The 27728-nt window shown below is 41.2% G+C and overlaps 1 protein-coding gene across 1 annotated transcript in view; it reads left to right on the top strand.

The window, feature by feature from the left end:
* shroom4 (shroom family member 4) overlaps nt 1–27728 on the top strand; it is a 97368-nt gene that overhangs the window by 26382 nt on the left and 43258 nt on the right. The window contains exon 2 of the mRNA XM_040012579.1: nt 9962–10113. Within this exon, the coding sequence (XP_039868513.1) occupies nt 9962–10113 (152 nt within the window). The remainder of the gene's footprint in view (nt 1–9961; nt 10114–27728) is intronic.

Raw genomic sequence — 27728 nt, forward strand, 5'->3', positions numbered from 1 at the left:
GAGTTTAAGTTTCTCAGAGTTTCATTGGGAGTCAGAGAGGAAAGGCTGAGATGGGTTGGACATGTGCAGAAGAGGAATAGCGGATATATTGGATAAAGGGTGTTGAAGATTGAGCTCCAGGCAAGAGGAAAAGAGGAAAACTACATGGAACGAGAGCATGCAGAGGGTTGGTGTGACAGATGCTGGGGATAGGGTGAGATCCAGGCAGACGGTCTGCTGTCATCATCATAGTTTTTACAGCTATTCTTTCATTTTTATAACTCCTTTATGAAATTGGCCTATTAAGCCTATTGGCTATATTAAGGCTAGATGCCGGATAAACAAGACAATTATCAATATATTGCATTACATAATTGGAAAAGCGACTTCGTTGTTATCATTATTTGTCCTCCTTGCAAAAAAAGTTTTCAGTCACAAAATATTTTCCATCTTTAAGTTAAAATTCTAAAAGTGGCATATTATAATCACACAATGACCAACAGCACCACACTAAGACAAACGTTTACAGGTCATTCTGCAAAAGGATTTCATCAGGCTCGTTCAGCTTCATGTTTGCGCCCTCATCCTCTCCTTGTGTGTGTTCTTGCATGTGAATGTTACATGCACCTCAAAACCCAGCTTCTGTGTCATTCAAACATATGACACATCCACTCCGCTCTCAGTCCTCCCTAAAAGCAAAAAACCTTAAAAAAACCCTGTTTTATTCTCTCTGGACGTCTTCGTGTAAACAATCGAAGAGTGGTTTCCTTCTCTCGCTTCTGTAGCCAGCAATGAAAGAAATGACACAGCTTTTCCCAGACTCTGCTGCTGCGTGCCAGCGCTTGTTTTTTTTTCTTTTTCGGAGCATCTTTGCTTTTACACACAAACTTTCTTAGAGCTGCTCATTTTCTCTGTCTCGTCCTTTCTGCAATTTGAGGTTTTAAATGCACGTGTTCCTGCACCGCCTCGCCCATGGTAGGCGCACAGGCCTGCTTTCAGAGGACCCTGCGTTGACATCTATTTAACGGTAACCACCTGCAACATTAAACCAAGTCTTCCCCATAAAAAACCGTAATGATTAACATGATGAGGCCAAAATAAGCCCAGTTATGCCTCCACGACTCGGCTAATACATGTGTTTACACATGCACATGTGTCTCCTGCTGGTTAATATTGAAGTGCACATGTTTGCTGTGTTAATCATCTCACACACACACACACACACACACACACACACACACACACACACACACACACATGAACAATTTTGCAGTTAATGATCTTCAGTCTGAAGCTAATCGTTCCAGTTTTTGATAAAGGGACTGTTGTTCAGCGCAGTCAGGTGATAGCCGAGTGATGACAACCTGTGACTAGCATGTGGGGGGATTTCCGTCTTTTTCCAGGGCACAGCAGTGGGCACTGTGCCACTGTATAAACACACACATACATACACACACCTCGAGGCTGTGAAGTCACCACTTGAATCTAAATATAAAAGGGTGTGTCTGACCTGTGTGTGTGCGTGCGTGTGTGTGTTTCAGCTCACAGAGAGGCCATTCTTCTCTGACTCCTCAGTGCTTGGAGTGACCTCACCCTGTCTGGACATCCCACAGCAGTACACACACACACACACACACACACACACACACACACACACACACACACACACACACACACACACATACACTGCAGACATGTAGGTCAGACTGGAGTGAAGCTGAGCTGTGAAACAGCTGAGAGGAGGCGTATAGATACATACAAAGTGAGGGGAAAACCCTTTATCGAGCAGGGTGTGACAGATGAGAGATGTTTTGGCCTTTGTGTGCAGAGTGTGTTTCTGGAGCTGTTTCACTTTGTTTTGGTTGTTTTTCTACTGTTTGGCACATGCATGATGGCACGCTGGATCATCATTTCAAACAATTATACATGAGTAAAAGTTATTCAGCTGCGGGTCTTCTTCTAGACCTTGTCAAAGTGGTGACAAACCGTCACCCTCGAATGAGAGGAAATTGGTTCGGATGTTCAGGAACAAAACAGAAACCACCAAGGTTTCTGTTTTTAAACAAACAAACAAACAAACAATAACACCTTCTGTCCAGTTTCTATGAGGGAGAAACTGTCCAAAGAAATCAAAACGGGGACCACACTATAAATGTGTATTTCTGCAAGAAATTAGGACATTTTAACATTGAAGTCTATGGTGCCTCAAGTGGCCACTTGAGGAACTGCATTTTACAGTTTCGTTTTCCTCCCTCTTCATAGCTCATCGTTTGCTACAGCTTCTGTGAAGGACTGAGAGTCACTCTCAGACAAAATGAGAGCGCCGCTGCAAAGAAAGAAGTGCAGCATCAATGTCAAAGCCAGATTTGTATTTTAAGTTGACATTTGATTAGAGATTATCAAGCCAGCGCCTTGTATCTCCAGGAATGTTGCCTGAGTTTGTCTTCATGAACTCTCGATTAAGGCGGATCCTAAAGCCGACGTCTTCGTGCTGTAAATTTTTGCTACCGATCGTCGGTCAACCTTTGTGGAAATTTGGCTCTCTGGCAGGATGACGTGAAGCACCTAGAACGAAAAGCTTGTCATGAAACGAGTTCTGGGTAATGACTTCAGCCTCCCACACATCTGCCTGCTCTGTGCGTCATAAACTCTCTTAATACCGCTCTCTAATTATGCCCCACAAACCCACGTGCTGGGGTTTAGTATGTAAAACCCACAGGTGTGCGCGGCAGATTACAGCACGCCGCCCTCAGGTCGTCTCCTCCCTCCCCTGTTCCTTTTCCTCCTGCTTCCTTTTGCTCATCCAGCCTCTTCTTCCTACCTTCCTCATACCTCCTGTCCCCCCTTACTCCTTCTCTATCTACATAGCCTATTCTCTTTTTAAGTTTCTTCCTTATTAATTATCCTGCTGTTATCTGTGTATTTTTCCTTCTTTTTCTTTCATCTTTTTGTCTGAGTTCCCATCATCCCATTTCTGTATACTTCTACATCCTACATCCAGCTCTCATGTCCCTTCTTCCACATTTCTTTTTTTTCCCCAGTCTTCCTCCCTTATTCCTTCATTTATTCCTCATTTTTTCCTTAATCTTTCTCCTTTCCACCCAAACCTTTCTTCTTCCTTCTACTGTTACCTTTGATTACATCCTCCTTAATTCCTTATTCCACTTCCAACACACATCCTTCTTTTAGTCCTTTCTCTATTCTCTTGTAAGTTCCCTTCCTCTGTTGTTTTTCCTTGTTTTTGTTTCCTCTCTTCTTCATCATGTTTGGTTCTGATCTTAATCATCTTTTCTTCCTGCCCTGTTTTTCACTTCTGCTCTTTAGCCTTCATAAGTTTCCCTCCTTTTGTTGTTCTGTCCTGCATCTTCTTTACTTTGTGTTTTTCTACCATTCCCCCTAAGCTATTCCTTCAGGTTTTTCCCATTCATTCCCATCTTTCTATTGCACTTCCTCTCTTCTTCTTCTCTGTTTTCCATCTCCCTTTCCTTTGATACTTCTTTATAACCCTCTTTAAACATTAACCTCATTAGATCTCCTTCTTCTTTTGTTTTTCATGTAGTTGATTTTTTTCCCTCTTCATCTCCTTTCTGTTTGCTCTTCATCCACCCCTTCCCTCCATCCACCTCCTTTCATTTATTCTCTTTCTATCTATACATCTCACTTTATTCCTCCTTAGTTCCCCTTCTGTTTTATTTCATCTGTCTACACTATTTCACCCTCTTGTATATCTCCCCCCTCATCTTCATCTCTCTTCCTGTTTATATTTCTTCAGGCACTTACCTTTTGGCTTATTTTAAAAAAAAAAAATCCTTTTTCCTTCCCTTTTTCAGCGCATGCTGCCTTGCTTTCTCTAAAAATCTTGTCTTCTTCTTCATCATATTCCCATCCTACGTTTCCCCCTTCCTCCTTCCTCATTACATTCCTCCGCTCCTCTTTCATCCATGGGAAAATGACAGATTACTCCTGAAGCTTAACGGCACACTGATAGTTTTAGCAGAGCCAAGCGTCGACCAGAGTGTGTTTTAATCTTCCACCAGCACTGTTTATTTCATTAGAGTCCAGCATTTATTACATTGCTGGATAATTAGGGGTCATATTATTGCTGTGTATTTGAGTTCCTAAACCATGCGTGTTGTGCTTTGGACTGTGTGTGTGTGTGTGTGTGTGTGTGTGTGTGTGTGTGTGTGTGTGTGTGTGTGTGTGTGTGTGTGTGTGTGTGTGTGTGTGTGTGTGTGTGTGTGTGTGTGTGTGTGTAACAGTGATCCTCATTGTAAGCAGCGTTAAACATCCCAGCACTGCAGCCATTTCTGCCCCTGGTTTGTTTTCATAATGAAAAACTCATTAGAAACAAGCGAACATAAGTACTGTGTCACATGGGTTCAACACAGCCTGGCGGCCTTTTTGCATACGTGTGTCTGTGTGCGTGCATGTGTGTGTTCTGTATTTTACAGTAATGTGTGTGTGGAAGTGGCTTCAGTAGACACAGTTCAGTGTGATGTACATTACATTTCACCGCTCCCTGTGAAAATGTTTGGTGTTCTCACCTCTGTGTAGGGGTCAAAGGTTAACTTCAGCTTCAAAATGATGTCCTGAAGCTGTTATTGTGGTTTTAGCCGCTTATTAATTAATTGTGCTCTTTATTTTTTTGTTTACAGTGGTGCTTTGCTGTGGCATAAACTCTATAAACTATTTATGTTTCATAATCAGCTTTTTATTAGCACGGTTCAAGCGTAACACACTTGAGCTTTTAACAGCCCAGGGCTCAGATGTTTTTAAAATGTTAGACTAGGTAAGAGTCAGTCTGTACCTGAAGTCTGGATTAGTTTTTCACTGTAAATAATCCAGATCAAAATCTTGTCTTCCTTTCATTTAATGATATTTATCCCTGTCTGTCAGGGATGCTCAACATGCTTTTACTGAGAACAGTTTAACATTCATCCTACAGCTTCCCTGTGCCTTACTTTCCTGTAACCCTAGTTTTATAGGGTTAGGCTAGTATAAATGATCTAACCGAGTTTCACTAACCATCCGTCTTTAGCTGTCAGTGGTGCCACAGGGTTTGTTTGCTTTTTGGGGACTGAAGAAAAGTTTCAGTGGTTATAGGTCGGGAGGTAGAGTACGTCATCTGTTGATCACAAGGTTGGTGGCTCCATCCCTGGCTTCTCTAGTCTGCGTGCCAAAGTATCCTGGTGCAAGATACTGAAGTCCAAGTTCTTGCATCCATCAGTGTGAATGTGCGTGAATAGAAAAAAATGCTTCCGTGAATGTGTTTGAATGGCTAATTGAGACATGTTGTGTAAAGTGCTTTGAGTGCTCACGCTGAGTAGAAACGTGATGTATAAGAACCAGTCAATTTATCATTTGCCCTTCCTTTGGTCTTTCTGTGAGGAGTTTGCATGTTCTCCCCGTGTTTGCGTGGGTTTTCCCCGGGTACTCCGGCTTCCTCCCACAGTCCAAAGACCTGCAGCTTGTGGGGAAAGGTTAATTGAAAAATCTAAATTGCCCATAGGTGTGAATGCGGGAGTGAATGTGAGCGCAAATGGTTGTCTGTCCCTGTGTGTTGGCCCAGTGACAGACTGGCGACCTGTCCAGGGTGTACCCCGCCTCTCGCCCTATGACAGCTGGGATAGGCTCCTGCACCCCCCGCCACCCTGAAAAGGATAAGCGGAATGGATGGATTTATTGAAACGTACATGGAAATACAGGTAACAAGGCACAAGCAGAGTTTGTAGATTTCTATCCAGTTTGAAAGTCATTATTAATAAGTCAATAATACCTTTGTTCTTCAACACAGCCCAGACTCTCTTAGGCAGCTTTCTTGTAATTTCTTTAAGTAGTCTTCAACAATAGTTCTCCAGGTTTCTTAAAGGACAGTCAAACCTTTTCTTTGGATGTTAGCAACGTTTAGATCAGTGGTTCTCAAACTTTTCACAATGAGTACCACCTCATAAAATATGGCTCTTGAAGTACCACACTTATGACCCACCCAACTCCCCGTTGCTGGCCGCGAAGGATTACCGCTCACTCGCAGAAGAAGTGGATCGGATTCTCCTGGCTACCAGGAGTTTCGGCATCCAGGCGATAGTTCCCGACTTACTGATGGCATCTCCCGCACCCCCACCGATTCTCCTGGGGGCCTTTGACTCATCGATGGTGGCTAGGATCTCGGCACGGTGACACTGTGGAAAAGGGCTGCGTTTTTACCATCAACTTAACAGCGCCGTGCTGCCTTTGCAGTTTCAAGGCCCAGGGAAACGAGCCCGCAAGCACTCTGTAGTGGCCACGACAGCTGGCGATAAGCAAAGGCTGCTCTTCATAGAGGACTCAAAGCTCTTGTGTAGTCTTTGCATACCTCCACAATGGTATATTATTTAATCTTTAAAAAATGGAGACTTCCTGCACACCACCAGAGAGAGTTCAAGTACCACTAGTGGTACACCTACCACAGTTTGAAAATTACTGCTTTAGATGATCCCAAACAGCTTCAGTAATGCTGAGGTCCTGGCTCTGGGGAGGATAATGTTTCACAGTGTTTTTCTTTCCAGTTATGTTTCTTTAATGCACTGGCAGTGTGTTTGGCAACTAATCAGATAGTTTCAGCATGGTATTACAGGATGGGTCACAATCTGTTGATGTTTTTGTGACAGGCTGCTAATAATAAAATGCCTAAAGATACAGTTTAAAATTGGTTTCCTGTGAAGTTAACTGTTATGTGCAGAATTAAACAGGTTCATCTCTTGAGTTAGGTGCCCTTTGTTATCCTTGAATGATTAATAGTTAAATATTAAGTCATAAAATTATCCCTGGTCAGGTACAAGGAAAGGACTGAAAGTGAGTGAAAAAAAGGCAGCCAATGCCAAAAGGCTTGAGCACTGTTGCTTGAGACAGAGTCCTTGGAAGCAAATACAAAACAGTAAGGAGTGTCTTAAGACATTTGCACGGTATAATTTGACAGCCAACCTGGAAAACCCTATATAATACTTACCTGAAAAAATTCTGACTTGAGAGAGTAACACCTCAATCTGCCGACCTGACCCAACCTTCATCACCATTGATGTTACTGTTTTAGGTCCTTCCACAACAACTGTTAATAGATGCTCCAGCAGGGTTTTCCAGGGGGGTGTTTTTTGTCATCTGTTTGCTATAATTAGGGGTGATGATAGAAAACAATTTCTGGCATTGTTCCTCTCAGGTATGATAAATGGACACAGGCCAATGCATATTAGAAAGACCTGATGACTTACCCTAAGTCACTAAGTCATCATTCTTAAATTGGACTCTTAAAATAGTTTTAAAACAGCACGGAAACAGAGTGCTACCAAAACCCAAAGTTGTGATAAAAGTGTCCCTTTCAAATGTGACTAACTGCTTAAAGTTTTTCATGTTTGGATGAAAATATTTAACCTTTGAAGTCGATGACAGCATCAGACCCAGGAGAGCTCGGCAGAAAGAATGAGTTAATATGTGAAAGATCTCACTTTATGTTTGAGTTGGCTCACAGGGCCGAGTCCCCCGCTGCGTGTCTGTAAAATCCTGAAACCGTGAAATCAGACCTGTGTTTCCATGACACGCATTCCTTTGATTTTTTTTTTTCTGAAGCAGTAAAAGCAAAAAAGTGAATGAATGAATGATTAATAAAAGGAGGGGCAAGTCTGCTCTCCGTTTCCACCCTGGAATATATTCCTTTACGTTTGCCCCGGAGACATCTTTAAAGAGCATTTATTCTGGGTTAATAGTGGAATTCACCTGGGGTTGATATCTGAAAGTGATGGATAATAAAACCAGCTTCTAGCTGCCTGGTGACCTCTGACAAAGCCAAAGAAGAAAAAGGATTTCAGTCACTATTTGAGGGTTGTGAAATTTGGGGGTGGGGGGCGGCCCGGGATTATTATGTATCTAATGATTATTATTAGATACATACCAACAGCATTTTATCACTTATCTCTGAAACAAAGTTTTGTGTTCCCAGATTACCCAGTATCAGTGTCTTTAGTTTAAACACATTTAAATTAAGACAGTGGTTTGTGAACAGAAATCTGTTGCCACCCTCACTTGTGCTTATTGGTTTGTTTGTTGTTGTTTTTTTGCAAAACGGTACATTTTTAAAACTGTTTTAGCTCAAGAGGCAGTGAGAGAAAAAAATGCATGACAGTGCCAACATACTTATAAAAGATGACAAAGTGTTTGAGTTGACCGATTAACACACAACCCAAAACTTGACGACCTCGCCTGTGCATCACCTGTAACAATGGTTTTTGACACCTCAGCATACGTCAATAAAGATGTGGTTTAATGACCTTTAGAATAGTTTCCAAGGGTTTTCCAAGTGTAGCTGCATAGGCAGAGACCACCCTCACTTAACTTCTGAGGCACACCCAGTCATTTTGTTGTATAAGCAGGACTAAAATATGACAAACCAGATTGGCCAACAAGTTATCCGGTTGAGAAAATGCAAGATGAGATAAACGTTCAAACTTTCAAAATAAAGCTTGTCCACTGATTCTGTTCTGGCGCGTTGGATTGTACATGATGGTTGGTCACTAAAAGACTTCCTCCCCCTCTAATGCAGCGGTTTCTGTGAGGCATGCAGGTGTGGATGCAGACAGTCAGCTGAAAAATACGACGTAATCATTAGAGTGCGTTCACACCTGCACCACTTTCTGTTTAAAACGAACTCGGGTTTGTTTTACTCCTTGCTGTGGTTTGTGTGTGGAGATCGGACAACGGCGACTGCACGGACTCTGTCAAGTTTCGAATCTAAACTCTAAAACGGTTCGTTTATAGAGAGAACGTGGTCCAGCCTCGACTAAACTACCAGGTGTACGTCGCAGGTCTGAGCAGAGTAGCAGGTATGCGTTGCATCGGGGATGCCACAGAGTACTGCAGACCTGGAGAGTACACACACTGCAGCAGTAAACCATACAATCAACCAATGACTTCCTGCATTTGCTTTGTTCACAGCTAGCCAATAAGCAGACATTCTCATGTGGTTTGTAGTACAGATATCATGAGAAGCGATCCGGTACTTTGTGATGGAAAAGTTCTGACAACTTGATGGTTTGATACTTTTTGATGTTTTAAGAGAATTTACAGTAATGTTTCCGATGATCGAGGAAACAACTGTTTTATTGATGCTCCCAGGCTGCAGCATTTTTAAGTGTAGGTAAACAGCGCGCATTTTCCACCCTGCTTTTCCAATGAGCTACTGTCACTGATGACACACTATCTATGTGGAAGCGTTAGTACTACTGAAACGAGGTGCCAGCAGAAGCGTTATAGTGCATTTGCAGTGACATGCATATTTCTTCTTTGGATGCATGAGCATGTTGTTCCAGTACTTCTCTAAATGTGGGAATAAAACCGCAGCAAAAATAAATGACAAAAAAAGATCCGTCCTGATTTTTCTGTCATTGTTGGCCTGACTGTCTTCCTGCCGGTGGTCCGCTCAGTAAGCAGGTCATTTGCCCCGTCCGTCTGTGTGTTCCTGTCTTTTATTTCTTTCATGCTTTTTCCTCTTCGTGTGTGTGTGTGTGTGTGTGTGAGATTTATGGCTGAACTGAAACCTCTCACCACACTGCACCGCACAATCGTCAATGTCTCACTTCTCTGCAGCCTAAAAAACACCCTGAAACATCCCAGCAATGCATTAACGGCACAGCCTTCACCACTGTGTGACCCGCAGTCACCTCTGTGCCAAACACACACACAGAGTCTATTACAGGGGAATGTGATGGGTTTCTGTGGGATGTTTGGTTCGGGCTGTTTTTGGAGATGCTGTTTAGGGTGAAGTTGCCAGGGGGACAAAGACAGTTTAACAAAAAATGTCTTCAAAATGGGCTTTAAAGGAGTCGTTCTGGCAGCGCTGATGTGTCTTTGAGTGACTTTTTTATTATTAGAATGATTTCTTTTTTTCTTGAATGTCCTTCTGTTTGCCTTCCAAGTGTCCTCTTTCATCTCAACCAAATCGTGTCTTTGTCTGCAGATCGAGGACGGAGGGAAGGCTGCCCACTGCAAGAAGCTGAAAGTTGGTGATGAACTCATTAACATAAACGGATCCCCCCTCTACGGCAGCAGACAAGAAGCCCTGATTCTCATTAAGGGATCCTACAGGATACTGAAGCTCACAGTCAGGAGGTAAACGCTGTGAGAACTACACAGATCCACGAGAGGTTCATGCTAGGGTTAGCAGACAGAGCTGTGGGTGGAGATGTCATTTGACAAAATCAGAAGCTACGCATACCTCTCACACACACTCGGATTCGGCGCTGCTGCAGAAGCAGCTATACCAGCATTCGTGAGAGTTCATTTATTTATTTAGTTCGTTTATTTAAATAAAAGTTTGCAACGGTGAGAGGAACTGAACAAGAACAAGCTGAGATAATATTTTAATGTGTAATTACCTCTAACAAAGAACCTCGGCGAACGGGCTCACGAATGAGGTTATCACTGCAACATCGTCCAACAAAGTCCCCCTGCAGTTTTGGTAAAGATAATGACTTTGCTGTGATTCTTGGCTGTATTTACATGTGAGATTGTGCTGAGAGAGAAAGTCAGAAGAAACAGAAAGGCTCTTACTTTGTTCTCAGAGCGAGGGCTTCATGTGTTTGCAGCTGCTGAGCAGTGGGAAACCAACGAGTGCAGGAGATCGGTTACAGAGCAGCACTGTCAATTTTTTTACCCGGTGCTCCTTTTCTGGGGAAGAAAGCTCTAAAGGGGAAGGAAAAGGCACCAGTTGGCAACAAGGAGGTGACCTGAAGGGTCATTACTGAGTAAGGTTTGTCAAAATAAATCAAGACTCAGATACTAATTGATTTAACTAGTTTATGTCAACATCATTAAAGTACTGAACAGTTACCACAACTCTTAACCTGGTCAGTGCATATTTTTGAAGTCAGTACACTTCACCTTTAAGGTAAAGACCCTACAATATTAGAGAGAAACCCCCAACAGTCAGACTGTCCCCTATGAGCAGCACTTGGAGACGGTGGGAAGGAAAAACTCCCTTTTAAAAGGAAGAAAGCTGTGGCTGAACCAGGCTCAAGGAGGTGTTGCCAAATGTTGTGACTGGTTAACTATTATCAGTTACCCGATAGCCACATTATAGTATCGTTAAGATAGTGTGCTTCGGCTGCGGTTAATTTACAAAGGGTCATTACAGCAGGTACCACATGTTTCATTTGGCTCGTTTTATACGATATTTAGATTGTAGTATTGGTATTTTAACCTTGTACAATGTACATTCACGTGCTTTGCAGACTGCCGTGTGCATGCTGTAACAGTGTACTATCACCAGGGGGCAGTGTCAAAGGAGTAATGCGGTTCACTCTTATGATATTGCCGGGCCTTTAGTTTGGTCTCTGCAGCAGGGGCTAATGTTCTTCGTCTTAGAAATGAGATGATGTGAAACTCGAGCTTAAAAACATTTAATACGTCCTCTTCAGCCGCTGTCATTGCCCTTCGAGGCACTTCTTTGTGTTTGTTTTTGTTTTTCGGCTTCTTTTTCTTCACGGTGAACAAAGTTGTCGCTTCCTTTCTCTTTTATTTTTCAGCCATTCAGCATTCGGCCTATTCACAGCATCATTCCCGTCAGCCTCTCTGCTTTTATTTTGAGGCATGTCAAGCTCCCAAGCTGAGATTGCAGATTTCAAAAAATAATAATAGTTTAAAAAAACAACCATAATAGTTAAATCAACGGCACTCGTACATAAACTTCATCAACAAGTAATTTCGTGGCTTCACAGTGAACGTTGGCTCATTCGTCTTCTTTGACTTGTTGACCCCTAATATCGTGTTTAGTTTGATTCTCAGCATTGGGAAGGAAGGTGAGGGAGGAAGTCGCCGTCCTTTTCCCCGGTTCATCGGCACCTAAAAGCCGCGTTCTCACACTTAAGATGTTTTTCACGGGAAGTCACCTTTGACTTTCAGGGTGTCTGAAAGGAAACCGATGAGCAGTGAGGGCTGAGTATAGGTGACTCTGCTTGTGTGTGTGTTTGTTGACATCTACACCAGCAGTTGTATATCCTTAGTGCTTTATTTAAAAGTCATAATTGCCGTTATTCAAAAACTCACAGGACTGTGTACACATCCAGAAGATTTTAACTGACACTTGCTCTGACTTGGACTTTTGCATTCACTTCATGGTTGTAACTCTTGACGTCAACTCTCTTTAAGCACCGTTTATGGTCCTTTCCAGAAAGAACAATCTTGCTCTATAGCAGATAAATCCCACCTGTGTTTTCTGTTTATCATTTAGGTACTTTGCGTGCTTGTCAGAGCTTTCTGCTAAAAACAGCTACGCATTGTTTCTCCTCAGAACTTTAATGTTTGATTCATGGGATGTGTGGGGTTGTGTGTAGTCTAAGGCGCAGGCTCCAGCGCAGCTCCTGTACCCTACACTGTAGCTTGACGTGCACCTTCACAGAAGTGTAACTGCAAGTTGAAGTGGTGCACACTCCTCAGCAGCTTGAAAGGTCTGTTTAGGAGTAATATGCAGTGTAAACACGCTGTATTGATTAACACAAGGATACACCTTATTGAGACATAGTAAAAGGGTAGAAATTTGTGCACAAAAACACACAGACACACAAAGGGCAAAAAAACATTGTTTGTGTTTTGGCTTTGGAGCTGGAGCTAATGACGGGAACAGTTTCAGCCCGTCAACTGAACTCCAGTTGGCATCTTAATGTGGATTAAAAAAGTGCAGGGGGAAAAGAGCAGCAGATCTGAGCTCTGGCATTTAAATTGTCAGGAGCTGGACTCAACCGATTGCTGCTTTGATTGAACTGTGAACTTCAGCTATTTATCAAGTTCTTTTACAGTGAGTTCAGATATGAAATCTAATTTAATTTGCGTGTCAGGTTTTTGTTATCACTGACGTTTTGACAGTTTTGAATATCAGTATAATAAATCGACGCAATGACAGGAATTTTAACTGTAATTACATTTGAATTGTAATTATTTCTAACAAAAATAGTTTTAATTCTGAAAACACACCAGGGATCAGCGTGCTCGAAACTGTTTTTAGATGCTTGCTTTTGTGCTTGTGCTGCACAGCCATCTGTCTTTCGCAAGAACCAACAGTAGTCCGCAATCACGCCCGGATCAAAATCTCCCTGATATCAGTTCTCCATCACTTTTCTATCTTACATCAAATCTGTCCTGCCTGCTAACATCTTCAAGATTTGGTGGAAAAACACTTGAGGTAAGTGCGTCTTCAGTGTCATTCTGGCACTCATGAGCTGCTATGTTTTCATTGTGTTATCCACAAGCTCAGCATAATTCTCTGCTCTGTGATTGCCAACAAAATTCTGGATAACCTGTGTTAATGCTTCCCATTGCTGCTGATTCAGGACCAACCTTACCTATACTTGGCGTCACTTTCCTTGAGACCAGACTTATTTCTTGAATGCTGAAGGGCATCGCTATTTCTGTCCAGCCATCCTAAGTTGTCCAACAGTTGGCATGTCATAACTGGGGAAAAAAATAAAACAAACCAAAAAACAGGTAATGAAAATGAGTTCGCAAGTGATGTCAGCAAGTAAAATTTGTTAAAGTACAGTTGACTCCCAGCAGCAAAATACTGGTTGATCAGTGTAATAAAGTGTTTCAACAATGGGCGCTCTGTTACGGGGTCGTTCGGGGAGGCCGTACCTGTTTCTATGACTGCAAACAAGCAATTAGTTCAGAGCACACAGAATGAGTAACTGGAGTTGAGTTAATGGCTGGCCTGATACTCTAAAATGTTTTGACAGATTAGTAATAGTCATACTACCATTTGTATTGGTAAATGTCATTAAGAATACGTTCATTTGAAACCTTTTTAACTTTAATACTTCTGACCCATGTGATGACACGTCACAGTCTTATCAGCGATTTGATTTGGGGATATTTATTCTGGTACTTTTGTTGGCTTGATTGACTTTGAGCCTACTTTGAATAACCCTTGTTTCTCTCTTCCGATGTGAGTAGTCTCGCTCATATTTCAGGCCTGCTTTTACAACAAAATGACCGGGTGTGAATTAGTGGTTAGTGAGAGTGGTCCCTGCCTATGCAGCTACCCTTGGAAAACCCTTGGAAACTGTTCAAATCGTCATCAAAGCACATCTTTATTGATATACTGAGGGTTCAGAACTCGTCTTTAAGAGTACAGGGGAGCTCATCTTTATAGGGGAAAGGGTTAAGGGCTATTTGTATAGACTAAACCTATATGTTTCATCTTAAATTGCTGCTCAGACCAATTTAGCAGCTAATAATATCAACCAGAGCTCTGAGAATTGCATTAAAACAACAAAAATCGGACATTTTGCCAAATAAATGAAGAAACGAGCTGCATGTTTTTCCATAACATCTGAAAAAGTTTTAAATTTAAGCTGTAAATATCCAGAAAGTCTGAAGCTGCTAACTTGGCAGTACATCTACAGCGTATCTATGTAACCGATCAGACTGTTAGTGTTGAGTGTTTAGCATATGTGTGGACACATGTCGGCTCTCACACAGCTTTGGGAAAGCCCCAGCAGTCAGACATGCAACACATACCAGACACCAGCACCCACTGTGGGTTTCACTGGGAGAGTTCTCATCGCCAGTTGCATTCCTAAAGACATTTCTGTCTGTCCACTGGTCGATCTGTCAGCCTGAGCCTGCTGAATATGATGTACAGTGTAGTACGCATGTGGGTGTAAATACTGTTGTGTGCATGCCTAACACAATTAATCCGCCTGCTGCAGAAACAGGAGCAGAAAACCCGGAGGTGCTGGACGGCTGGTCTGGTTTCAAGGCCAGAACAAGGCGCGTTGCTGCCAAACAGCTGTCCGAAGCTGTCCAAGGAGACAAAGCAGTAGTTGTAACACCACTAATATCTTGGATTTACATCTTAAGTAAGTTAGGTAGTATGGAAAAATCAACGCCAGTGTGAGAGAAAAGTTGATAAAAACAACAAAGCGTACGGAAACAGGGAAAGCTTTTTCTTTTCTCTCCCTGCAAAAAAAGAAACTATTATATATAACCATGTGTTAGATTTCAGCCTTCATCCACTAAGTTGCAACAGTAAATGTACACTTGGAAAATTTGCACATGAAGATGTCATTAAACTGAACAAAACCTATGAAGTAATCCTTCTATCTAAAGCTCAGATCCTACTCTTATTTGTTATGAAATTTGCATGAACAATATGTCTGCAAGCTCAGTGTGGATTGTGAGTGAGACTGGACAGATCGGTCTAGTCTGGTGACAGAAAGAGATCTGAGCCTGAAAGCAAGCATTTCATCTACGTTCCCACCCTTGATTTATCATTGAAAGAATGAGATTGCAGATACAAGTTGTGGCAATGAGAACTTAGAGGCAGGATGCGGAGATTGGCCATTTGGTAGGGGCTCAGAGTCAAGCGTGTATTCCTCCACATCGAAAGGAGCCCGTTGGGGCGATTCACGCATCTGACTAGGGTGCTTCATGGGTGAGGTGTTTCAGGTCATTTTCTCTTGGCTGATTTGGGGAAACACCTTGGCCTCCCATCAGAAGGGCTGGAGATTAATCTTGGCATCTGTTGGACTGTTGCATGTTGGACCTGGATAAACGCAGGAAGATGAAAGGATAATGTTTACAGTGTGGGTGACGGCATAATATGCAGCAATTGGCAGGTGGAGGAAATGATCTTCCTCTACAGGCGGTCTGTGCTCAGAATGCACATGATTTTTGCCGTTACAATGGTCACCATGTCTGAGGAAGCAATTATAGTCAGAAAAGCTCACCGTTTTATATCTGAGAGATAGACTATACATTAGTGAAGAATGGCAAATTAAACCAAAGTGCATGGAGTCTTTAAGAAGGATTTCTCTGCAAATTATGTACAGCAGCTAAAAGAAAAAAAGTTCCACCTAAACTTATGTCCACCTCTGTTTTTGTATGAGTTAGAATTATAAATCGTCGTTAACAATGGCCATCCTCCACTGCAGTAGTATCATGCAGTCTGCACCCTCTGTTAGAGCTGGTCTCCTAATTGGTGGGAACACTTTTATGTCCCAGAACAGCTGAAACTGTGGCCAAGAAATAGGGAGCCTTCGGTTAGAAAATGGATGAATTAACTAACTGAATGAACTTTAATTAAAGTTAACGTTAAAGATTTCCCCCCTCACCCTCTTCTCTGACTGTTTGGAGCTCAGGTGGTTAAAAATGTGGGCGCATCTCAGCTTAAAACTCATAAAACAGCATAGCCTTGTAAAGATGACATTCAGTATTATAACCTCCTTCAATCTGTGCAAGCTCCTCTGTATGAATCAGCATTTCTGTGCCATTAGCCTGCGTGTTTCTCTGTCTGTGCCCATAAAGAGGTATTATTTGTTTTTTTTGGCTGGAGTGCTCTTATTTTGGTCGCCCACACATAAATTAAACCCCCTGTGATTGACACGTTACTGACACTAATGACCAATCACAGCCTCTGTATTAGGTGGGACTGTGTTGCACTTTGACCCTGACGCTGTGCCAGTCACGTCACCCGCCTGCCAGTCTGGTTTTAGTCATTACTGTACAGGAACAAGGAACCCTCTGAAAGTACTGCACACACACACACACACATACTGGCTGGCCAGGGATGATGAAATGCTCACATTTGCACACTTGGCTCTGCTTGTATACTTTTAACAGTGGAAAAGGGCCCTTAGTCAAAAGCCAAAACTCATTACCACCTCTTTTAGTAACACATAGGGGCTGTTGGTGCAGAGATGTAAATGGATGGACGTTCGTGTTCCTTACTACTTAGTGGGAATGTGTAAAAAGCGTGACATGCTGTGGTTTGGTGGGACAGATATTTTTGGCTTGGACTCGGTGATGCCAAAAAGTGGCTAGCTGAACAGAAAGTCCCTCTTTTGCCATTAGATTCACATCAGACTAATTTAGTAGCGTTAAAGTGTTTGTATGAATACTTGAAACTGCAAAATGTGGAAGATTAGTTCACAGTTCATAAGTTTACAGTTTCAGTTAACTCAACACCCATTTTTTGTGTGCTTTCATTATTAAAAAAAAAAGAGCAGAACAGCAGTGTTTTCCTGCACATAGATGTTGCTTCGGCTGGTCACCAAGGTATATAAAGGCCTACCATTTATTTATTTTGTGTGGCACATTTGGCATTTTAGCATCTTTTTATCCATTGGTGCCACTGGTGGTGCAGTGGTTTGCACAATTATTGGTTTATTCTAGCTGGAGACACAAATCCACTTTGGGGTTGCATCAGGAAAGTCATTCGGTAAATGAAACATGCCGAGCTGCTAGCTGTGGTGACCCCTTGTAGCAAGGGAGCAACCGCAAGTAGCTTATAACATGTTTTTATCCACCAGAGTTACAGGTAGTGTAAAAGTATGGACGTAGCCACTGTAACGTTACATAATGACTTTTGGACACATTTTGAATCCTCCATGTTAGTGTTTTGGTCACAACATGTTAGTTTTTAGAAGCTAGAATTTACTATATTTGGATAAGAAGCTATTGTGCTAATCCAGTGGTTAGCTAGCTTGCTTATGTCCCAGTTACACAGACCTCGAGACTTGCTGGCAACTACTTGGTAACTACTGGTCATTTTGGAAAAAATAAGTACTGCTAATGGTTGTAAGTAGCTGCTGTAGCCCCATTCACATGGGCCTAGAGATCAGTCAGTTGCAAAGAGGTATACGAACTGTATGTGTCGTTTGCATTGAAAACGACACGTTGTAAAAACGAGCAGTACTTATAAGAAGCTGTACAAGCTGAGAATGACAGCTGAATAGTTTCTGAAGTTTGTGTCTTTTTCTCCATACAAAAAAAGATGAGGGCCTCATCAAGCACAGGAAATGTTTCAGGTTGATCAGCGCTTTACAAGCTCATAGTCTGACAAGGCCTGAACAGCGCCCTCTTCTGGAACCTAAGCTTGTGCCCGTTTTGTCTTTTTGCTTGGCAACCTAAAGGGAATCTTTCAACCAATCATCTTGTTTTGTAAAAATTTGGCAAGACTACATATAATTTACATTTCATTTCTTTTTTCCCCACCAAACTAAAGCACTGCTATGTTTTTACATCTGTATGCACATGTGTATGTGTTTAATAAAGGTGAGAAATTATCCTGCACACTCGTTCTGTTATTCTAAGCTCAATTAAAGCTCAAATGGTCTAAACGGCCTTACATGGGGAGTAATATTGTGGATTATAATGTGCTCAACACGTTTGCCTGTGGAAACATCAGGAAGTCACTCACCGGGGGTCCCCTGTACAGTAGTGGCCTCTGAATAAATGGTCTTTTCAGCCGATGGGGCCTGTGGGGAAAATGTACACACTGTGGATTTAATTATGAGATGTAAATTCAGTGGAAGGAAATGTGGAGTTGGCGAGGAGAGATGATGATTTTGATAATAGTACTTTTGTGCAACTTTTTTTGCACTACTTCTTTTTTTCTTTTTCTTTTTTTTGCTAAACTCTGCTTGGAAAGCTTTGAAATAGAGGCTTGTGTATGATTTACAAAAGGGCGTATTGTGTCTGACAGCTTTCCATTGCATTTACAGTAAGGACTTCACTCTCGTGCCTGTCGGCTGCTACAGAGATGTTGCATTTAGTCTGTTTTCTATCTGTTTCTCGCCATTCTTAGCGCCATTGTTTATTCTTTAAATAAAACACATTCAGATCAGACTTACTACATTGTCCTGTTGCTGAAAGAGGAGCAGGCCAAAGGAAGGCCCACAGGCTAAATCTGGCAAACCGCAGGATTTTACTGGCCTGCCCAGCAGTTCAGTGGAGGGTAAGAAAAGGGGAGTGTGTTTGGGTCCATTTTAGCTTTTATTTTCAGGAGTGATGCTTTATGGCTCCTTTAACAAGCCAGCTGAGGGTGAAAGAGACCCACACTGTTGTTAACTGCTGCTGTATTTTCTCTTAATTAAGACAACCACTGTCTTAAAAATGCTTCTTTTAACAGAAAAGCAAAAAAACATGAATTTGAACATTATTTTATGAAGGACAGGGCAGTAAAGAGCATTTTTGTCCTTAATTACCCCAAAACAGCCCCAGAATTAGCCACACTATATAATAAAAATCACACTAGCATACATGAAGACATGCTTATGTAGATATGATCATCTGCAACATATTATATAGGGGAGTTCTTCATGTGAATTCGATATGACTGACATATACTTCTTTTGATATGTCAAAGGAGGGAAATGCCAGTGTAAATAACAACGCTAGCTATCCATATGGAAACAGTTTGCTTTATAATCTATTTTACATAAATGTGAAAATAATTTTCAAAGTGAGCTCCATGTTGTAATGAGCGATTTGGATCATAAACTCACTAGAAATATTTTTACAGAGATTATAAATCAAGAATGAAGCCAGTAATTTTCCCAGACGTCCGTACAACCTGAAGTCTCTGTGCAGCTAGGGGAGTCGCCCCCTGCTGGCCATTCAAAAGAATCCAGGTTTAAGGCACTTCTGCATTGGCTCCACTATGTCTGTCTTTTATGAACAGTCTGTAAATATCACCTGTTCCACCTTCCACTGTGGAAATTACCTGCGCCTCTGTACACCTGTCTTACTGGACTTTGATGGCTTTCAGTAGACATTTTGAAGCTCTTTTCTAACTCACAAATATGTTTTGCATAAAAGGTTAGCTTCATACATCTATAGGAACATCATTTCCTCTGCTGCGGTGTTGTATCTCTTAAAAAATGAAATGAACATCTCATTCACACATTTTCCTACATAAATGAAACATAAGAGCCTTTTTTAAGCGTCTGTGTTCTCTGATAAGAATAGTTTTCCGTTTCTACGCTTGCCAGCCCTCTGCCCTCCTTTTCAAAGTGTTGTCACCTCGGAGTATTTTTGTCTCTTTACATATTTTGGGGTGTTTTTAAGCGAGGGATGATTTTTCCAATATATTTCTGGAAGTGAAGTTTGGGGATGTTTTGTTGGCCCGACCTGGAAATGTCTCTTCTATAGTACTTCCTGTTTTCAGAGACCTTTTGTTAATTTCAGCTGCAGTGTGTGTGAGTGTGTTTTGGCTTCCCTCAGTGGTGGGCAGCCACGGAGCATGCAGGAGGACATTCTTCAACTTTTGGATCATTATTTCCTGTTCTTCCCAGAGTTTCCCGTCCCTGCTTCCTGTCCAGCTAATGTGTTAGCAAGATTTGTGTGTTTACTTGTGTGAAAAGCAGCGTCTTTAATGGGAAGCGGACAAAGATCAAACAGTTTATTTACAGCGACTGATGGAATAGGAAGCTCCTCTGTACATGCAGGTGTACATGCGCCTATGTTTATATTACATTTGCCAGCCATGATAACAGTTACATGAACCCGGAAGAAGCATTTAAAATGTTAGTTTTATTCGACCATTTTGATGTGTGCAACTGTAAATGGAAGCACCAAATCTTTAGAACTTCAGTACCAAAAAACCCGTTTAGGGGGCGCCAGTGAACTACACATAGCATGAATCTTAACTGGTGCGAAACAGAAGCGATTAATTCCACGTCAGTATTTATAGAGTCAAACTGCTTGACTTTCTTTGTTGCATCTCACTTAAGCTATTTTGAGTGATTCCTGTACGAAGAATATGTATCTGTGTGAATTTAAGAGGAAAAATCATTTAATAAATGTGCAGCAGTAACAAAATATTTTGGTAAAAGAAAGTACATTTTATCTGTAAACTCACAGTGTCTTCAAAGTCTGGATAAACCAGTGTCACAACGTAAAAATGGATGTAGTCTGCCTGGTCTAAAAAGTGAGCCTGCATTCTTTTTCATGCCCAGCAGGGGGCGACTTATCTGGTTGCAAAAAGATGGGGAACGTTCATTATTAGAGTCTAAAAGCACAATTATCCAAAGTATACTCAGTGACTAATGAATGGTACATGACTAGTTGTTACCCAGTGAACACGCTGTGTCTTCAGTTACACGTAAACCTCTCATTCCACGTCAGGTTTAACAACCAAGCTGGTGAAGGCAAAATTTGGTGCTTTTTGCTTTTAAAACACTTTAATTTAGATTCTGCTGCTCAGCGGGTGGCTCAGCTCATCCCATATAGCCTCCCCCACTTACTCTGCAGACAGCTTTGCAACCACCTCCCCCTCAGGCCCGCCTTTCATACAGTTGATGGCTTATCTGTGCTGTGCTCCGGTCTTACTGCTGCTTTCCACGTACAGGTTTCCCTTTATCAAGCGAAATATGGGAGGTCTCAGTATAGAGACATAGAGCTCTTTTTCTCTATGATTTTGTAATAATGAAGAAGACTAATATGCACTGTAGAGCAGAAAGAGCCAAAGAAGTAAAGCCTCGGTTTGGGTTCAGGTCTGTAATTTGGCAGCTTCGGTTGGGTCTGGGTGCTCTGGTTTCCTCCCACAGTCCAAACATGAATGTTAGTTTAATTTAATTAGAAAGCCATTGGTGTGGATGCAGGCATGAGTCTGTCTCTCTCTGTGTTAACCTACCTTTTGCTCAGTCTCTCCGCACAGATCAAGGTTATCTCGCTCTGTCATACCCAATTTCATTTTTATATACGTCTCTATAAATGCTCTGTCATACTCTGTCAGCAATCTGGTAAATGTCTAAAACTCATAGAGATGAGGCGACAGAACAACAGGAAATACCCACCGACTCAGCGAGGCAAAGGCTGGAGTTACGTGGCAGAAGGAGAATACGTAAGGAAATTAAAATGATAATTACAAGAGAGCCTGACATCACGTTTGATGATTTTGACAGCGTAAACACGACTTTATGACAAAGCCCTTTCATCTCGACTCACCCTTTCATCTGCGCTTCACATTAGTCAAACATTTGTTTTTAACCGAAGGCCGCAGTGGGGAGGAGGGAGAGGAGATGAAAGAATGGAAACAGGGAAAGTGGTTGGGGGAGAAAAGAATCCGGGGTTTGTGGGACTTCTCCGGTATTTAGGTGAAAGAAAATGCTGACATGTTTTGACATGATTCCTGACTCAGATAGGAACGTGAGAAAAGATGACATGTAGCAAAGCTGCAAGGTTTAGGCCATTAATTTAACACGAAATTAACTAGTAGTTAAATCAGGTCATATGAGCTCAGTTTGTGTGCATTGTCCCTGACAAATAAATGGATGGATGGATTAACGGGGTGGCTGTCAGGAGGTAGAGCAGAGCATCTACTGATCGGAAGGTTGGTGGTTTGATCCCTGGCTCCAGTCTGCATGCCAAATTGAGCAAGACCACAGATGCATTGGGCATTAAACCAGATGCTTCCATCTAGGTGTGAATGTTAGCTAGAAGGTAAGTAAATAACTTACTCTTCTAGAAGAAAGTGCTTGTTTGAATGGGTGTGAATAGCAGGTTGTAGAGAGTAGAAAAGCACCAAGTCCATATGTATATCAGTCTATTTACCATTTACAAATAGACAGGTAGATCTGTCAATAGACACATAGTTGATGCATGGATCAATGGAAAGATGAAGTGATCAATTGATTGATATGGATATAAATAGGTAGATGAATGGATGAATAGATGTTAGCTGGATCGGTTAGACTGATGGTAGATGGACTGATAAGTAGGTAGGTGATGATATATGATAAGTGGGTTGATATAAATTAATAGATATATGGATCAATAGATCTAGATGGATTGATTGATGGGCTGTAGGGCTGCCACGATTAGTCGACTAGTCACGATTACGTCCACTATCAAAATCGTCGACAACTAATTTAATAGTTGACGCGTCGTTCGAAGCTTTGTAAGATCACAAAAGACGCAGGAATAAGTAGTAGGATTTAAGAGTGTAATAACGGACTGAAGCAGAAGATGGCAGCACTGCATGTACAAGGATGCCAGCTGCCGTTAAACCCCGAAGAAGAAGAAGCAGTGTCCCAGAATTCATAGCGCAGCCCAGCTCAGTTTACATAAATGGCGGCCGCTAGTTAGTTTTAATATTACTCTTATTATTCTTTCTGGGTCACAAAATAAACGTTTAACATATTTTCAGGTGAGAATGTAGCTGTGTAAACCTCAAATATCTGCTCAGTTTATCAAGACACCACATACTTTCAAAAGCGCTCCGACGTTTTCGGAGACGTCTGTTACCCACCAGCTCGATAGCTAGCCGGGGACAAGGCTCACTAGAGCCGGTGAGAACACCGGACTCCCAGCTAATTGTTTTCAAACCCACCACTGTCTTTTGCTACTCAGGTCAAACATGTAATATAAGTCACGTAGATAACTTAAACATGATATTGTTTGGCATTTTTTAGTATTTTATTTGTTCCTGAGTAAATCGGTTTGGCTGAGATTAAAGTTATAGTTTTTACACAGCTGAATAAATGTCAAGCAGACAACTGACCATCAGAAGTGTGAGATGCTCGAGAATATACTCCGGTGTCCTGTTATATTTCAGATAGCAAGGAGCAGACGGCTGAGTTTATTAAACTTCATCTAAACAATCTGCAAATTTCATTAAAATTTAATAAACTATCATCTTGTCTTTATTTTTAGTTAGCACATACCTTAAACACTTAAAGCTGTAAGCTAATGATAGTTATATAAGAGCAGATGCTGCTGGTGCAATAAGCTGTACGTTTTACGTCCAATGGATGATGATCTGATTAGTCAACTAATCGCAAAAATAATCGGTGACTAGTCGACTATCAAAATAATCGTTTGTGGCAGCCCTAATGGGCTGGTAGATAGGTTGAGGTCCGTAGATTATGAATGGTTGTAAATGTATGTGAATAGGTTGATGACAGCTAGATAGGTCGATGGCTAGATAAATCAATAGATCCGCGAATCAATATATGGATTGATTGAACTGGATGTGTGGATGGATGTGAAGGTTGATGGATGGATTACTAAATATCTCTAACTGTGCATAGAAGTGGTAGAGTGTGCCGAGCCTATAATTATATTGTTTTATTTTATTATTTGACTAAGCCTCTCCACAGCCGCACTGCACATCAGTTCATTCACATCTATGAGAAGATAATGGCTTCAATAAGTGCTTGTTAATTTGAACCAGCTGAAACCAGGTTGCCATCTGCTGGCTCCACTGTGGTTGTATTATACATAGTGTCTCTTACTTTCTTTAATAATCATTTTTTACGTCAACTGTTCACAAACAGAAGTCAAGTTTGGTGTACTTTCATGTACATCAGAAATGCTCACATGGGAAATGAGTGAATTATCAAATTTAGGTTTAGAAACTAACTCATGCAGAAAATGAGACACAAAATTGTTGCAGATTAAACTATATCCCGAATTCGAAGAAAAACTCCAGGAAATGCATCATTTTTAAACATTCAAAGTTTGCAAGATGATGAGGAGCAGAGGATATGTGAGGCACAAAGTGCTTGGTGATACTCCAACCTCAGAAAATTAATGGAAAATGTAATAGAGAAAAATAATAAAGTAGATGTGGTGAAACTTTTTACCTAACTGGTAAAAATAAATAAAAACTAGAAACTTTACAAAAATAGAGAAATGAAACAACGTTTTTGTGTTTAACTAACTACAATAAAATAAAAGTACAGAAGAATTTTAGTCTTTGCTGGTTTCAGTTTTGTTATCACAGCGTGCCTCCACTGTGAATCAACCTTTCCCAATATGCCTTTACTCTGAACTTCTTATGTTTCACCCTTCAGCTAATACCTTTATATTATAAGGTTTAAAAAGATTAAATCTAACATTGAAACTAGTACAAACTAAGCTAAAACTAAACATTTTTAAACAATAAAAACTAAACTGAAACTAGCAAACCTACCCTGGAAAGTACCTGAAATAACTGAAACTAATGTGAATTGAAAATTTAACAAAAATAAAACAAATATTTTTTGCAAAACTGTATTCACTAAGGCCTCAGTCAGGTACGTCCAGAGACCCTTGACAATCTCTAGTCAAAAAAATGCTGTTTCCAATGACACTGGCAGGTATGGTTGAAACATTACGGTTCTTTGTTGTGCAATACAATGCAATTGGCCCATATCCTGCTCTGTCTCTGCTGTGGGTTTATTTTTCCAGATGAAACCTTCAGGATCATTTAACTCCTTAAAACGTCAATATTAATACCAGAATCGATGTGCTTCATCAGAGTACAGTTAAATAATTAAATTTCAGCTCACAAAAGTGCCTCTAATTGTGAGTATTAAGCTCTATTAGTCTTGATTGTTTTGGGGGATTGTAATTGAAGTGTGTTGACGGGTAAAAGAGGACATGATTACCTGGACATTCCCAGTTAAATTAGCTGTAATGTCAGTGATATCCTGCCTCACCTGTATATTTAGTCTAGCTCAATCAGTTGTAGTGTTGTCTGAATGTTTTACAGATTAAAACAAAATCTTAAGTTAAACATTTCGCTTCCTGCCTCGCACTGCTGTAATCTCTCTGATTTTGTCCGGGGCCGGCTGTTTTAGCAGTGCTACTCTATTTCGCAGTTTTGTTTGTTCGTGTTCATTTGAAACATTCTTCCTGGAAGAGAGTTTCTCCTCTGACAGCCCGGCTCATCTCGCTCTACACAGCGAGCGGTTTTGTTTCTTTTGTTGTTTTTCTTGTTAGTGAACGCTTGTTTGACTCTGTCACAAAGGGATTTGTGGGCCCAGACACACACACACACACACTCAAACATACTCTATTCTGAGGGGGAATTTTCCACAGACAGATAGCTGGTTAAAAAGTACACTCACACACACACATCCCGTTGTTTTCCTTTTTTTTTTTTTTTTGTACCACATGGCCCCTGGAGACCGGCGTAAGACTGAGATCTGCAGTGCCAAGAACCGTGAAACACAATAGTCTGCCCCCCATCACTCCTTCCCAAACTGAACAATAGACATTCCTGGCATTCCTCAAAAACCTCTTCCTCACACGCACATAAACACACACATACATACACTCTGGGTCTGATTAGAGCCCCAACTGCAAATGATTTTGGATCTGACACTGTTTAGCATGAAATATCGACACTGTGAACAGAAGAGAGCGTGTGTTTATGTGCTTTAGTCTGAGGGTTACTGCTCTCCTGCAAAATGTTAAATCAACAGGATGGACACCACCTTTTAGGTTGGAGTTCACTTTACACGAGCAGAGTGGCATGCAGAGCTGGGACTGAAACTGAAAGGTCTTTGTGACAGTGATGGTCAGATTAAAACAATTATAAAAGTAGCGCCCTGCAGAAAACTGCAGGTAATTGTGACAATCTGCCAGCAGCCCTAGCAGCTGGTGGTTATATCACTATCAGAGTAGCTTTGTGTAATCCACTGTTAAAAATAATCCCTATTTAACCAAAATGTGGTTGTTGTGAAGCCCGTCACTTAATCATTTGTTTGAAGCACGTCGTTATACCTTCTCCCGCTGTGACCAAAGTATATTCTGATTGGCTGCCCCTCGCAAACAGAAGGTTTAAACAGGAGGTGTGTGTCGCTGCTGTGCTTCGACAGCATTCAGAGTTCAGTATGGACTTAAACAGAATATTCAGAGCAGTCTAAAGCCTGATTCAGAGAAGTATGTTAATATTTTCTCTTTAACCTGTTTAGACGCCAGTATGCTATGAGGCTCATTTGGTGGCATGGGTTCAGTACGCCCCAAGCTACTGCTCTCTCTCCTACTTTTCCTGCCCAGGTAAGAACTATATCTTGACTGATTTGAGAACCAGTTTAAAATAATTTCCAACCAGTCGGAGACCCATGTTTTGGATTATATTCTAATGAGGTATTTCTCTAATATCTCTAATGAGATATTGGAAATGGTGATTAGCTGCCCTAACACTGTGTTGTATCAGCATTAACATGTGGTTGAGTCTCTCCTAAATGCGTGTGGTCTGCTACAGTTTATCTGTCTCCTCCGGCCTGCTTTTTATTAACTGGCCCATTAAACTGTGATACATGACACTGGTTTGACTCCCGCCAACAGACACACACACACACACACACACACACACACACACACACACACACACACACACACACACACACACACACACACACACACGCAGATGTATACACACATACACAGATGGACAATGTCGTCTCAAATTAAAACAAATTCCTAGGGGCCAATGTGGACACACATGAACCAAGACCTTAAGTGTGATCAGCTCAGCTCCAAACTTTAATTTTGGTGATTTCCCATAGCTCCTAAAGTTTATGTTTAGTCCATCAACAGCCAGGGAGGTAGTGGTAAAAGATGGAGAGACACTGTGATTGGAAACAGGTTAGAAATGGAAGTAAGAAAGCTCAGGTTGTACAGGAGCCATACTAGTGAACATGATGCTTTCAGGCTTTGGCTGAGGCAGCTGAGACTCGAGTAGGTTGAGTGGTGTTCATTGACATGCAGTGACAGATGAGCCATAATGTAGTATGTAGTGAATTTACTGTTTTCATTTTTATTTTGTAAAATCCCTGTTTTACTTCAGTAAAAATAAAATGTAAATAAAGTAATAATAATAATAAAGTAGTAAATAAAGTGAATCCAGTTAAAAACGCCACTTGATTCAATTTAAAGATGACTTATTTCTACTCATTTTCTGCTCCATATTTTTTTATTCTTGCACGCTATCAGAGAAGCTTTGCATCAGTCCAAAATAATCTGTATTCATCTTATACTGGGTCATGATGTAACTCCACCAGTTCATCCTCTGAAACAAGTCGTTCCTCTCCTTTAAAGACACTTTCAGCCTGACTAAGAGTGTCAGAAGACTCACAAAATAATCCTACAACTATTCCTAATCTCCCTGCCTAAACACTGACGTCAGAAATAAGCCCCTTATTTCAGTTTTTAGATCTGCACATACTTATGTTGTC

This window comes from Simochromis diagramma, unplaced genomic scaffold, assembly GCF_900408965.1.
Source record: "Simochromis diagramma unplaced genomic scaffold, fSimDia1.1 OVJJ01000612.1, whole genome shotgun sequence".
NCBI classification, from domain to species: domain Eukaryota; kingdom Metazoa; phylum Chordata; class Actinopteri; order Cichliformes; family Cichlidae; genus Simochromis; species Simochromis diagramma.